General features: G+C 42.5%; 1 protein-coding gene across 4 annotated transcripts in view; it reads left to right on the forward strand.

The window, feature by feature from the left end:
• The window catches only part of NSUN7 (NOP2/Sun RNA methyltransferase family member 7), a 74368-nt gene that overhangs the window by 11223 nt on the left and 47604 nt on the right, over positions 1–15541 (forward strand). For all 4 annotated transcript variants that reach the window (XM_074992674.1, XM_074992673.1, XM_074992675.1 and 1 more), the window contains exon 3: positions 6364–6422. In XM_074992674.1, the coding sequence (XP_074848775.1) occupies positions 6364–6422 (59 nt within the window). The remainder of the gene's footprint in view (positions 1–6363; positions 6423–15541) is intronic.

The following is a 15541-nucleotide window of genomic DNA, read 5'->3' on the forward strand; positions in this document are numbered from 1 at the left end:
ACTATTGGAGATGCAGAGATGCCAATAGTTATCTTTGGAGATCCAGCTTACCCTTTGCTCCCATGGCTCATGAAGCTGTACCCAGGCAGCCTGGACTGCAGTAATGAGCAGTTCAACTACAGTTGGAGCAAAAACGGTGGTAGAATGTGCTTTTGGCCATTTAAAGGCAAGCTTTCAGAGTCTGCTGACTCAGAACTTATCAAAAGCAGCTTTTCCATCATTATGGCAACCTGCTGTGTGCTCCATATTATCTGTGAGTGTTAGGGGAACAGTTTATTGCCAGGAAGGAGTGTCACAGCAGCTCTCCTGGCCACTAGTTTTGAGCAGCCAGATGCCAAGGCAATAAGGAGAGCACATTGAGGGGCATGGCTAATCAGAGACAAAACACAGCTTTGTTAATGACCAGACAGCAAAATGAGTCATCTATGTTGCTCTTAGTGAGGTAGTCTCTGTATTATGTGTGCTGGCCTTTGATGCACTCCCCCACCCCAGCACAACACAAGCAATAAAAATACTGTCATTGAGAAAGGAAGAAAAAACTGTAAAGCAGTTCAGGGTAGGAGCTTTAGGGTGAGGGTAGGAGAAGTTGAACAATGGCAAACAGTGTTTTGCAGTCCTCCTGTTCAACAATAACAAGAATGGGAATGCCAGCCTTCTGTTCTAGGCATCCCTGGGGGTTGAGTGGAAGGGTGCCCTTGACTTCCCACCTTCGATTCTTGGGTGCTTGGGAGAGGAAGCTGTGGAATTATGGTAAGGAGAGCATGTGGTTCAGCATGGGCTGGAGTGGGGTCTGTACTCATCTGCCTCACTTGTGCCTCTGTCACGCACCTCAGCAGTTGTTTGCTGTCCCATAAGCCTCAATAGCTCCTCCTGGGTCTTGGCTTCACATTTCCTTAATGCGTTCCCAGTTTCACATTACATCTGGCTCTCTTAATGCTCCATCCTCCTTTCCTGCAGTGGTGTTCTCCTTCATGCATTTAATTGTGCCCCGTCCATGTGGGCAGATTGCATTTGCTCAAAGAACATGTCATCTTGAGTTCGTTTTTGCATTCGGCTAGATCAGAACAGCTGTGGAACCCAGGGGAGTGGTCAGTGGACTAGCTGTTGCACCTGCTGTAAAAAGAGTGAAGGTTAGACTTCAGAGGAGATGCATTATAGAATGCACGAGGTAATCTGAAAGAGCATCTGTACAACGCAGTGGGAATGTATTATATACAAAACCAAAGTTATGCATTTAATGTGCCACTGTGCAGCAGGTACAGTACAGAGATCTTAAGGAGCAGCTTGACTGGGTTTGCTGGCAGACATGGAAAGGAGCAGGTTGGGTCTTGTTGTTTTGCTTCTGCTTCGAAAGCATGTGTGAGACAGATATCAGCACCTGCAGCTGTGCAAGCTTCTGTTTTTGCAAAGGGGAGCCACAGTGGCATGGTAGCAGGACTGGGACTCTCACAGTCACCATTTCATAGAATCATAGAAGAGTAGGACTGGAAGGGACCTCGAGAGGCCATCGAGTTCAGCCCCCTGCCCTCGTGGCAGGACCAAGCTCTTTCTAGACCATCCCTGAAAGCTATCTATCTAACCTCTTCTTAAATATCTCCAGTGATGGAGATTCTACCACCTCCCTTGGCAATTCGTTCCAGTGTTTGATCACCCTGACAGTTAGGAACTTCTTCCTAATGTCCAACCTGAACCTCCCCTGCTGCAATTTCAGGCCATTGCCTCTTCTTCTATCCTCAGAGACAAGGAAGAACAAGTTCCCTCCCTCTGCCTTATGACACCCTTTTAGATACCTGAAAACTGCTATTGTGTCCCCCCTCAGTCTTCTCTTTTCTAAACTAAATAAGCCCAATTCTGTCAGCCTTTCTTCATAGGTCATGTTCTCTAGACCTTTGATCATTCTCGTTGCTCTCCTCTGGACCCTCTCCAATTTCTCCACATCCTTCCTGAACTGCGGTGCCCAGAACTGGACACAATACTCCAGCTGAGGCCTAACCAGTGCAGAGTAGAGTGGGAGAATGACTTCTCGTGTCTTGTTCACAACACACCTGTTAATGCATCCTAGAATCATGTTTGCTTTTTTTGCAACAGCATCACATTGTTGACTCATATTTAGCTTGTGATCTACTATAACCCCTAGATCCCTTTCTGCTGTACTCATTCCTAGGCAGTCCTTTCCCATTCTGTATGTGTAACACTGATTGTTCCTTCCTAAGTGGAGCACTTTGCATTTGTCCTTATTAAACTTCATCCTGTTTACCTCAGCCCATTTCTTCGGTTTAACCGGATCCTTTTGAATTATGACCCTGTCCTCCAAAGAAGTTGCAACCCCTCCCAACTTGGTATCATCTGCAAACGTAATAAGTGTACTTTCTATGTCAATATCTAAATCGTTAATGAAGATATTGAACAGAACCGGTCCTAAAACAGACCCCTGTGGAACCCCACTAGTTATTCTTTTCCAGCAGGATTGAAAACCATTAATAACTAGTCTCTGGGTACAGTTATCCAGCCAGTTGTTCACCCACCTTATAGTAGCCCCATCTAAGTTGTATTTGCGTAGTTTATTGATAAGTATATTATGTGAGACCGTGTCAAATGCTTTACTGAAGTCTAGGTATACCACATCCACCACTTCTCCCTTATCCACAAGGCTTGTTATTCTATCAAAGAAAGCTGTTACATTGGTTTGACATGATCTGTTTTTAACAAAACCATGCTGGCTGTTCCGTATCACCTTACCACCTTCCAAATGCTTGCAGATGATTTCTTTAATGACCTGCTCCATTATCTTTCCTGGCACAGAAGTTAAGCTGACTGGCCTGTAGTTTCCCGGGTTATTCTTGTTCCCCTTTTTATAAATGGGTACTATATTTGCCCTTTTCCAGTCTTCTAGAATCTCTCCCGTCTCCCATGATTTTCCAAAAATGATTGCTAAAGGCTCAGATACCTCTTCTATCAGCTCCTTGAGGATTCTAGGATGCATTTCATCGGGCCCTGGTGATTTGCAGACATCTAATTTGTCTAAGTAAATTTTAATTTGTTCTTTTCTTATTTCAACTTCTAAACCTACCCCTTTTTCCACTAGCATTCTCTGTCAGGTATTCCTTCAGATTTCTCAGTGAAGACCGAAACAAAGAAATCATTAAACATCTCTGCCATTTCCAAATTCCCTGTCACTGTTTCTCCCTCCTCACTGACCAATGGCCCTACCCTCTCCTTGGTCTTCCTCTTGTTACCAATGTATTTGTAAAAAGCCTTCTTGTTTCCCATTATGCTTGTAGCTAGTTTGAGCTCATTTTGTGCCTTAGCCTTTCTAATCTTGCTCCTGCATGCTCGTGTTGTTTGCCTATATTCGTCCTTTGTAATTTGTCCTAGTTTCCATTTTTTATACGATTCCTTTTTTATTTTGAGATCACACAAGATCTCCTGGTTAAGCCAAGGCAGTCTTTTGCCATGTTTCCTATCTTTCCTACGCAGCAGGATAACTTGCTTTTGGGCCCTTAATAATGTCCCTTTGAAAAACTGCCAACTCTCCTCAGCTGTTTTTCCCCTCAGTTTAGCTTCCCATGGGACCTTACCTACCAGCTGTCTGAGTTTACCAAAATGTGCCCTCCTGAAATCCATTGTCTCTATTGTAGTGTTTTCCCTTCTGCCCTTCTGTAGAATTGTGAACTCTGATTTCATGATCACTTTCACCCAAGCAACCTTCCACTTTCAAATTCTCAGTAATTTCCTCCCTATTTGTTAAAATTAAATCTAGAACAGCTTCCCCCCGGTAGCTTTTTCAACCTTTTGGAATAAAAGTTGTCTGCAGTGCAATCCAAGAATTTATTGGACAGTCTGTCCCCTGCTGTATTAGTTTCCCAACACATACCTGGATAGTTGAAGTCCCCCATCACCACCAAATTCTGGGCCCTGGATGATTTTGTTAGCTGTTTAAAGAAAGCCTCATCCACCTCTTCCACCTGGCTAGGGGGCCTGTAGTAGACTCCTAGTAGGACCTCATCCTTGTTTTGTACTCCCCTGAGTCTAACCCAGAGACTTTCAACCCGTCCATCTCCACCTCTGTCCAAGTGTGTATGTTTTTAATATACAAGGCAACACCTCCTCCCTTCTTTCCCTGTCTGTCCTTCCTAAGCAGGCTGTACCCTTCAATACCAACATTCCAATCATGAGTATTATCCCATCAAGTTTCTGTGACGCCAACGATATCATAGTTGTATTCATTTATTAGTACTTCCAATTCTTCTTCTTGATTTCCCGTACTTTTTGCATTTGTATATAGGCATCTCAGACATTGATTTGGTCTTGCCTCCCAGTTTTGCCCTGGCCCTCTTTTTACTCTCCCAGTGTAGCCTATACTCCCTCCCATTTCAAGTTCATCTCCCAGGTATCCATGCTCTCCACTTACCTGCAGGCTTTGCTCCCCTGTCCCCGTCGAACCTAGTTTAAAGCCCTCCTCACTAGGTTAGCCAGCCTGTGTCCGAATATGGTCTTCCCCTTCCTTGAAAGGTGAACGCCATCTCAGCCTAGCAGTCCTTCCCAGAAAAGGATCCCGTGGTCAAAGAAACCAAAGCCTTCCTGGCGACACCATCTACGCAACCAAGCATTCACCTCTAGGATACACCTGTCTCTGCCTGGGCCCCTATCTCTGATAGGCAGGATTGAAGAGAATACCACCTGCGCCCCAAAGGGTAGCCGTGTTAGTCTGGATTTGCAAAAACAACAAGAAGTCCTGTTAGTCCACAAGGTGGCATATAAAATTGCTTTTTTTGGAGTAAGAGAACTTTTGAAGAACCACCCCCACAGCAGAGGTCTTACGAGATGAGAAACAATTATACTTCTATTTGTCCCTTTGCCACTGAAACTGAAGGGGAAAGTATTCATCTAAATAAATAGTGGCAACAAACCATTTTCCTAATTCTCTGGTAAGGTAAATGTATTATCTTGAGTACTTGTCTCCTGAGACATGTATCATTGCATGCCCTTATATGTTGAGAGTGCAATTTAGCGGAGTCATTTTAAGCTTCTAAACTAGACTGGACAATCTTCTCACTAGTTAGGACTAGTGTTATGTTCTGGAGAATGGCCTCTCTTCCTCTTCACTCTCTCTTTGCCCCAAAAATACTCCAGTAGAAGAAAAATGGTGGTGTCCCTATAGAAACTGGGAAGCCTTTTTAGGCTTCCAATTGTGCAACCGTTACCTAAAAGTGAGTAAATGACTGATGTTATAATATGAACAGACCCATTTAAAAAGGTATTGCTTTATGCAAGTGTACCAGAAATGGTCATTCTTCTTCATCGTAAAGTCGTAATAGCAGTGTTTTTCTACAGTATAGTGAAGTTGGTAGATAGATTTGTCTCCTGCTGCTTTCTTTTCCTTTTAGTTGCTTTCCTGAGGAGGGCATGTGCAATAGTGGGCAAAGCTGGCTGGAGCCACTTAATGATTTCAAGCAACCTTGCAATAGCAACACAATTGAATGAGTATGGGCATTGGTTTATGCTCTCTCTCCTTTATAGGCATGAACATCTTTAATAGTCATGCATACCATTCTATTACTAAATACTATTCTGGATTAGTTGAATCAAAGGTGCCAAGAAAAGTATTTTTTCTATGGTATGGTTTTTTTTTTGTTTTCTTTTGAAGTAATGGCCGGGTACCGTGCAGTAATATTTTCTTCAGACAATAGCTTTATCTAGGAGCTGCCTTGTAAGAAAAATGTCTGGAGCAGCTTTAGTGAATGCTGTGTCCTGGAGCTGCAAATGTCATCTACCAGTCTCTCTCCCAAGATTCCCCATATATTTGTCAATCCCAGAGCTCCTAAGAAGATGAGTGAAATTCTGGCCCCATTGATGCCAGAAATTATCAATATCATTGACTTCAGTGGGGCCAGGATTTCATTTTATGCCTCCAGAAGAGGGAGAGAACTGAAGCCATCCCCATTTCTGCATTTCAGAGTGTACATGGGAGTCAGGCATTTTTATCTTTTACTGGAAGTTAGAGAGCCTCTATTTGGAAGTGTACAAAATAGAAATAGTGTAGCTGTGTTGAAAAACTTGTAAATTTCGTATATTTGTCAATTTAAGCATTTAAGTTATACGTGAAACCTAATGCGCATTTTAAATCTTCTGTATTGAAATTATAATACATTAATATCAGATCTGAATTCAGCTATCTTCAGTTATTTTTCATTTCAGTTAAATTTCTATTTTAAGCAGACTCATAACATTTTAACAACTTACTGTGTCTTTAGTTTACTAATTATTTTTCAATTTCTGCCTTGGTTATGAATTTTATTGGCATATGTCAAACTTTTACCGTATTCTACAAATTTATTTTACCAATATTTTCTTCTTCTGCAGATCAAGATCTACTTGAAAATATATTGTTAGACAGCTGCTTTTACCCATGTCAGTCAATAGTAAGTAACTTTCTGTTAGAAAATAAGCTACTTTATAATGCAGTCCATTATTATATATATCTAGCATTTTTTTCATTCTGAAGGACTCTGTTGTACTTACATCTTATTTTATGTTTCGCAGCCTCATAGAATGCAGACCTGTTATTTCACTGGGGGTGTGTCTACACTTACATTCCTCTTTCGAAAGAGGTATGCAAATGAAGGAACTTGAAAATGCAAATGAGTTTCATATTTGCATATTTGGCAACTCATTTGCATATTCTTATTTCAAAAGAAGAAAACCAGTGTAGACACAGCTCTTTCGAAAGTAAACCCTATCTTCGAAAGAATCGTTCTTTCTATTAAATAAAGGGAAGAAGGATTCTTTCAAAGATGGGGTTTACTTTCAAAAGAGCTGTGTCTACACTGGTTTTCTTCTTTCAAAAAGCTCTTTTGAAATAATATGCAAATGAGGTGTTGAATATGCAAATATGTACCTCATTTGCATTTTCAATTTCCCTTATTTGCATACCTCTTTCGAAAGAGGAAAGCAAGTGTAGACGCATCCTGGGATAAACTTTTAACTGTGTGTTGAAGGGGAGGGGAATTACAAATGCGTACAACAGTAAAATAGTTGTATAAAGGAACCCTCTCATACTGCAAATTCAGCCTTTTGTGTTGGCCATTTGTAGCCATGTAAGAATTTGACAGCTTTGAAAAGCTAGAAGGTTAAAGAGAATATTTGAACAAAAAAGTTTGAAAATGTTTTAAAGTTTATTATACTCCTTTATATACTTTATTGTTTTAATGTATGTTATACTCCTTATAACCTATGGCATGGACACTTCGGAGTCTTGTTTGCTCCTCAAGAAGTGGGAGGTGCAGCAGAAATTTCCCTTATGTTGTTACTTCAGTCAGTTTCAACCATTTTCTGGAAAAATAGTCTTTAGAGAGGACTCGGATGCCATCTCCATCTTTGTTATGGCCTCTTTTTGTGAAAACACAAGGGCAGAGAATTTAAAGAGACACTAAAACCCTGTATTTGGTCAGGGGAGGATTTCCGTAGAGCATAGATGACAATGGAAGATAACCACAGGCTGTCCTTTGGTGCACCCCAGATCAAACTGTGATGGGTAGGGCAGTAGTAGTGTGTAGGTGGGGTTTGTCTGCAATGCTGTGCTGCAGATTCCAGCAGTGCTGCAGTCTGTATGGCAGCCTGAGAAGGCTGCTCTGATTTACAGAGGCGACTAGGGCTGTCTGTGACTTCAGGAGTTTCTCTAGTCCCCCCAGCAGCCCAGGACGGTGCAAAAGGTGGCTAAAAGCCTCCTTTAGCTCTCATAGACTTGAAGACCAGAATGATGATCTTGTCTGACCTTATATTGCCGCCCAGAGAGCATCACTCACCCACACTTGTAATAAACACACAATCTCTGGCTAAGTTAGTGAACACTTTGTTAGCGAATCCACCATTTACTATAGCTTAAACCTACAAGTAACCTGTACCCCATGCTGCAGAGGAAAACCACATCCATTCCTCCCCTGGGTCTATGCCAATCTGCATTGAGGAAAAATTCCTTCCTGACCCCATGTATGGTGATCATTTGAGCACTGAGTGTTTTGTATCAGTAAAATCCACCAGGGAGGTATCTGGGAGAGGACTCACTACAATAACTCAGAGCTTTCTCTCTGAGTCCCATCAGTGGCTCTTGCTACTAGCAGTCAGAGATGAGCCATGTGCCATTGTAGCCACTCTTTTTCTACTCTCCCCTTCAAAAATGTATCAAGGTTGATCTTGAAGCCAGTTAAGTGTTATGCCCCCACTGCTCCCCTGAAGCTGTTACAGAACTTCATTCCTCTGTTGGTTGGAACCCTCCATCAAATGTCAAACAAAACTTGTTGATGGACAGTTTATATCTGTTGATTCATATCAACGTTGGACCTTAACTCCTCTCCCTCCTTAGTGCAGCAAACCCCCCCACAAAAAATGCATGAATTCGAGTTATGCTTAACTTGAAGCTGCTGTGGCTGTCTGTCCCCTGGCTTCTCTGAACTGGGGGAAGCCAGGCAGGCAGCCACATCAGCATGGTTTCTCCCCGGCTTCCCCCAGTTTGGAGAAGCCATACTGCCACAGCTGTCTGCCTGGTGCCGCTTCTCCCAGCTGGGGGAAGCTGGGTGGGCAGCTATGGCAGAATGGCTTCTCCCTAGCTTCCCCGAGCTGGGATAACCCATGCCGCTGCAGCTGTCTGCCTGGCATGGTGTCTCCCAGCTGGGGGAAGCTGGGAGGGTAGCTGTGGTGGCATGGCTTCTCCCTAGCTTCCCCCCAGCCAGGGAAAAGCTGTGCCCCTTAGGCTGTCTGCCCAGCATGGCATCTACCAGCGGTGGGAAGCTGGGTGGGCACACGCACCTGGCTCCCAAAATGGCGGGGAGCTGGGAACCAGGTGGGAGCCTGCTCACTGTGGGAGTTAGGAAATTGACCAGCACTGGTGCTGGTCAGTTTCCCGGCTCCCGCAAGTGGAAGGGAGGCAGCAGCCAGGCTGCCACTTGGTCCCCAGCTCCCATGCACCTGCTGGAGCTAGGAAATTGACCAGGGCTGATGCATTTATCAGTTTCCTGACTCCCCCACATTACGCCGGAAATTTGATGCAACCCCTGTGTAAGTTGGGGGTCTACTGTATTTATGATTATTGGATCATAGAGAGCAATTTATCTTCCCCTTAGCCTTCATTTTGTTAGGCACTCGAGTCTTGTAAATTTGGTGTGCATTCCTGTAATCATCCTTTTAGTTCTCCTCTGCAACTGTTTCAATTTGAATTCATCTTCCTTAAACATGGGAGAATTTACAAAGTATTCTAGGTGAATTCTCACCAGTGCCTTGGGGAGTGGTAAAATAAATCCCTGGCTTTATTACCTTGCCTGGCATATTTTTGGTTTGCACTAGCCTTTTTCATGACCACATCACACTGATGGCTCATAGGCATTCTGTGATCTACCATTACACCCATTTATTCTTCTTTGTTACTTCCAATTGATAAGTCCTCAGTTTATAGGAAAAATTCTTGTTGTTAGTCCCTAGTGTGTGACAACCCATTTTGCACTATTATATTTCATCCCATTTCTATTAGCCCAGTTTTCAAGGTCATATACATGTTCTTGTAAGGCAGTCTGTTCCTCCTTCTACAGTGGCGATACATTTGCATGATCTCTTATCTACATATTTTTATTAGTGCATACCCACTTTTTGTGCTAAGATCATTAATGAAAATGTTAAATAAAATTAGTCTCAAGACCAGTCTCTGAGGATTCGTGAGTAATCCCCCTCCAGCTTGATAGTTCACCTTTTGCGCCTGATCCATTGTAGTCTCCCTTTAAATCGGTTCCTTACCCATCTTGAGACTTTTTTATTAATTCCTAAAGAATAGAGATTTTTTCATCCAAGATATTAGGACAATGTGATGGAATATGTAAGGTTTGTGTGTATGTTGTGTATGTTAGTTGTTTTGTTGTGAGCTTATAAGTATCAAGGTACTTTGTTTTAATTCTTTGTGTTGGGCTAGGGCAGAGGTGACCAAACTTTTTACGTCAGGTCCCACTTTTCATTCCCGCAGTTAGCAGGGCCCTGCAACCTGTCTAATGTAATCAGAATTGATGGAAATTTTGGTTATGTTCATGTAGAAAAATACTCCTTTTGGCAGGTGTAAGAATATAAGTTTGTAGAATGTAAAAACTTTATTAATCAGTATGAATACGCATACATAAAAACAGTAACATTTCAATATTTTTAATGAGATGGATTAACCTGACACCCAGCAGTCGATTGTGCTGCACCCTACCCCTTCATGGCCCATGGCCCTAAGGCCCTCCCCCTTTGCACACCCATGGTGCAGGGGATGGCATAAACTCCTACTGCTTCTGACTGAGTCATTCCTGTTTACTGACCACTTATTTCAGTGTATCTGTAATCACAGAGCCATGAAACTAAGACAGTGTCTAGAGGGCAGTAAACTTAGCCAGGTGCCTTTGTCACTGAATTATGTCTGTGGTCTTTCTTTATGAATAACATCAAAATCTGCTAAACTAGCATTCTGCGCTGTCTGTAATATTGAATCTTCAAGTACAAAAGCACTGCATATCCTAAAGAGAGCTACCAAGGCCAATAATCTGAAGAAGTGGATCTTCCTCATGAAAGCTCATGAGCTAATAAATTGCTTGGTCTTTAAGGTTCTGTGGGACTGATTGTTGTTTGTAAAGCTGCAGACTAATATGGTTACTTCTCTGAGACTGCTCCTGAAAATGTTGCCTACACTGTCTCTGCTGCTTCATCAGTAAGATGGTGATGGTTAGAGCGTAACTAATGCTTGTAAAGTACTGAAAGATCATCAAATGGAACATAGGAAATAAGTGAGAGGTATTATAAATAGAAAACAATGTTTGTTTTTTAAATCAGGACACTTTCTTGGGATAAAGTAACATAACTTAGAAGAGGGGAGGGAAAAATCTTCTGAGCAAAGATTTGCTTGAGGATTACTTATTCCCAGTGGACAAATTCTCCTGAGCAAGACTGACAAATCTTGTTCTTTTGCTCCTCTCCTCTGTGAGAAAAGTGCCCCAACTCCAAGAAATCATGGGCTTTTTCTTAAACAAAACCGTAACAACCCTCCAGTTTATATTCAAAATTGAAGATTAGATTAAACTTTCCTTAAGGCCCAAAATTCTCAGGCGAGGTGAACCCTAGGAAGGAGCTGTCACTTAAGTCTTGAGTGCTCTTATCTATAGTAAAAGAAATAACCTTCGCTAAAAGGTAATGTTTCCTTTTAAAAGATGACTGAACCCAGCTTTGACTGTAATTTGGACCAGTGCTTAAGCATTCTCTCAGTGATAGTTTCCCCACTCTGGGAGAAATTTTCATTGTATTTTTAGATGGCTGTCAGTGAGATCTTGCCCTTTAACAAAAAAATTAAAAATCCACTTATGAGAAAAGGTTGGAAGAATGGGTTATCATTAGATTAACAGGTGAAAAATAACCTTACGTATTTGAAAGACTTGTTCTCAATATAACAGTGATCTCTTTCGCTTGTAAAGTACTGAAGGTACTGAGGGTAGGACAAGAAGTGATCACTTAAATTCAACTTCATTGTGTAGATGTAGCTTATCAAAGTCAGCTTTGTAACACTGGGTTTTATAAAGTTGAGGTTCAGTAGCTGCACCTCTCCACAAAGTTGACTTTGAGTCCCCACTAAATCACAGAAGTTCAGCTGTTGCAGCAGTGCATTATGGGAATCTATCCCACAGTTCCCTCAGCCCTGTAGCATTCTGGGGTTTTTTGCTGGTGGATTATGGGAAAAAATGTTCAATGTCAAACCTCTTTGGTTTGACCATCAGCCTAGGAAAGGCCAAGGTACTGTTTCAGCCTGCTTCAGGATCTGCTGTTCTCCCCGTTTCAATCTTTGTTGAAGGAACAGAGTTAAAAACAATAGAGGAGTTCAAGTACCTTGGCAGTGTGATAGCGAATGATTACTCCCTTGACAAAGAAATCAATACCAGAATCTGCCAGGCCAGCTGGGCACTAGGACGTCTGAGAGTGCGAGTGTTGAATTGGCACAATATCTGACAGTCCACTAAACTGACAGTGTACAAGGCTGTAGTCCTGACCAGTCTCCTGTATGGCTGTGAAACCTGGACCTTGTACAGAAAACATATAAAACTGCTGCACAGAAGCCTTCACCCTGCATAGGCCAGTACGCTGCTCTCTGGAAGCATGGTCTTCACTGTGCAGCCAACGCATGGTATGGTGGGGTGGGGGATAGCCCACCCACTGCATAGTGCCTGTAGGGGAGAGGGGTTACCCCAGACAAATGTGAAGCACAGAAAAGAAGTTTTTGAGCCTCTCCTGCTAAGTCCTATGCAGGGAGGAAGCCTTTATTCTGCACAGGGCAGGACATGCCACTGTTGGCAGGCACCCACAGCCCAGCTGCTGTGGGGTGCGGTTGGGTGGGCGCTGGCATGCCAGCTGCATGACACCTAGCCATGTGGTACGGGGGGGGGGCATACACAAATGTGAAGCACAGAAAATAAGTTTCTCAGCCTTTCCTGTTGTGTTCTGTGCGGGGAGGAAACCTTCACCACATGCAGGGCAGGACATGTTGCCTCACTATCTGATGTGCCACTGTCTGGTGCAGTGGGATGGGGTCTAACCTGCCCTCCAAACTGAGACTCTGGCTGTCCTGATGGCTCCAGGCTGGGGCTCTCTTTCATGACTAGATGCAATTGCTATGGTGAGAGAAATTAATCAAAAATTTTGGGCTTTCTGTTTCCTACTGCCTGCACACCTGGGCTACTTCTACACTACAGTGATCTGTTGACAGAAGTTACTGTTGGAAGAAATCTTTTGGCAAAACTTCTGTTGACAGATCACATCCACGCACAAAAGCAGATTGAAAAAATCAATCCGTTCTGTTGACGGAGAGCAGCCAGACTGCCCGGCCACGTTCTTGACAGAACGGCCAACTGGAAGCTCAGCAGACAGCTGCCTGGTGAACCGGAAACCCTGTCTGTCGACAGAGGGCTGCCTGAATCATTTGCACAGGTTATTTGTCAAGGTGTTAATCAGTCGTCACAGAGAGGCAGGACGTTGTCAGTGGAAGTGCTGAGTTTTGTCAACAGACTGTTGACAAAACGCATTTTGTATGCATACACTCTGAGTTTTAGCGACAAAACCCTCTAGTGTAGACATACCCCTGGAGAGCAACAGAGGAGAAAGCGGACAGAATGTACACTTTCTGGGCAGCATTGTAGGATACCTCTGAAGGTCAATTTAAAGAAACGCCGTTTACACACTAGCGTTAATCTGACCTTTTAAATTCAAACTTGGTGTTAATGCTGCCTCAGATGGGTGATGCAAGAATTTTGACCTTAGTGCTACTTAAAATTGACCTAATGGTATTTTCAGAGAAGACAGTGACATTGTATAATTGAGCTAACTGCCTTAAAATCAACTTTATGCTAAGTGTAGGCATAGCCTTAGTTTGTAATAGAGGAAGTTTAGAATAGATATTGGGAGGACTGTTCAAACCATAAAGGTAATTGAGCACTGGAACAAGTTCCCTAGAGATGCTCCTAAGAATAGATTAATCAAAACATATTAGGAGTGCTTTAGGTATACGTAAGCCTGGTTTTATGTGTGACACGCATACAAGGAGAGGGTTGGCAGATGGGAATGGACCTCTTGGTCTATTGCAACCATTTCAGCTCTACATTTTTAAGATTTCTTGCTCTATAGTCAACGGAATAATGAAAGTTACTTGGAGCTGAGCTCATCAATGTGATGACCCCAATGAAACCAATGAAATGGACAAGTTATCAGTATAGCTTTCCCCTTTCAAATGGCATTCAGACTCTACTAGTGCCTGGATATTTGTAAGAAGGTGTCAGTAGCTATAAAAGAACTTCTTTTCTGAAAGTGTAAGCTTTCAGATAAAGGCAATTTAATTTCCGACTGCTAAGGGGATTTTCTGGTTGCCATATTCCAAATCTTCTGCCTCAAAAGTCAGAATAGCCCCCTCTCCTTCATACATGCTGAACTTTAAAATACTGTGTCAGCAGGCTAACGTGGAAGATTAACTACTGCTGTTTATTCAAACTGCTCTTTCTCTCTCAGGTGACTTCGTGGTCCAACTTGTTGACTTAATGGAGCATATGAAATTCAAGGATTTTAGTAACTCTTCAGTGAAAATTTACTCCACTTTTTAATTTCATAAATTTCCTGATAACTTTGTCTACAAGTTTTGTATAAAAAGCTGCATGTTTTACAAAAGCTGAACCTCACATTATCAGTTCTGAGTATTAAAGAAACTAAGCTGAACTTTAAAGGAGCAAAGTTAGTATTGTGGTTAAGACAGGAGACTTAAGTACCCAGGTTTGAAAATATTATTATACTGTCACTTAAAGTCAAATTTAGGTATTTAAATAAGGGGCAAGCATCCCCACATCCCACTGACTTAATAGCTTCAAAACAATCTTACGGTACTGTGTGTCCTGAAATCAAGACATTTTATGTAGATGCCTAAATATGGATTTTAGGTGACTAATTTTAGCAATCCAAATCTGGATAGATGTGGCTACTTAATTTGGTTGCTCTTCGGTCTACTGAATAGTAAAATAAAGGTATTTTCCTGATTCATCAGTTTGTTTTGAGGAGATCAGTTCCATTTGTTTCTAGTTAACATACTTTATGTAAATAAAAACACTGTACTCAATACAAAGAAATATAATTTCTTACCTTTCTCTTTGTTCAATAAAAGCTCAGTTATCTGGCACCTGGATAACCAGCATATTTGGTTAACTAGCATGCCATGGGGCCAGCTGCCTTGGAGCCATGGAAAAATCCAGAAAGCTGGGGCTGGCTGCCTTGGGACAGTTCCCCAGTATGTCAGATAATAAAATCTTTTACTCTGTGTGAATGTAGTGTGCATGAATGGTATTAGATTTACATATCAGGGGACTGAATTTTATACAATGTGTACAGCTTGGCAGCTGTGGTGCCATTCTACCCTGAGAACGAGCCTTAACTGCACCTGATGAGAGAGCCTCTAGAATTGACAATAACTTGCTATGCCTGCCTATTTGGTCATGAATGGCCCTGCTAATTGCAACAAGACTGTCAATTAGTGTCAGTTGCCAAAAAATTCTGAGGCTAGCATGGGCATAATTTTTCTGTGGTGGTAAATAGCTTCTTCTTCGAGTGGTCCCCGTGGGTGCTTCACAATAGGTGTCGGGCTCGCTCGGCGCCGCAGATTGGAATTCTTCTAGCAGTTTCTATTGGATCGCGCATGTGCCGAGGCGCACCGCTCCCTTGTGCACCCTCGGTCATGTGCGTGATCCTGTCCCCGCCAGTTCCTTCTCAACCGCCATCGGCTGCAGACGGAATCTGCTCCGGCTAAAGCCTGAGACAGATAAGATAGTTGTTTTTATGTGTTAGTTCGTTGTTTGTCACTATTATACAAAAAAAAAAAAAAAAAAAAAAAGAGAAGAGCATATTAAATAGCAGAGAGAAGAGGAAGGAAGGAGAGAGGGGTGGACAATAGGCTGTTAAGCTGTCTGCTGCCCTGAAGGCTGTGAATGTTATGTTGGGTTAGAAAGCACTG

The sequence above is a fragment of the Carettochelys insculpta genome, chromosome 4 (genome assembly GCF_033958435.1).
Source record: "Carettochelys insculpta isolate YL-2023 chromosome 4, ASM3395843v1, whole genome shotgun sequence".
NCBI lineage: Eukaryota > Metazoa > Chordata > Testudines > Carettochelyidae > Carettochelys > Carettochelys insculpta.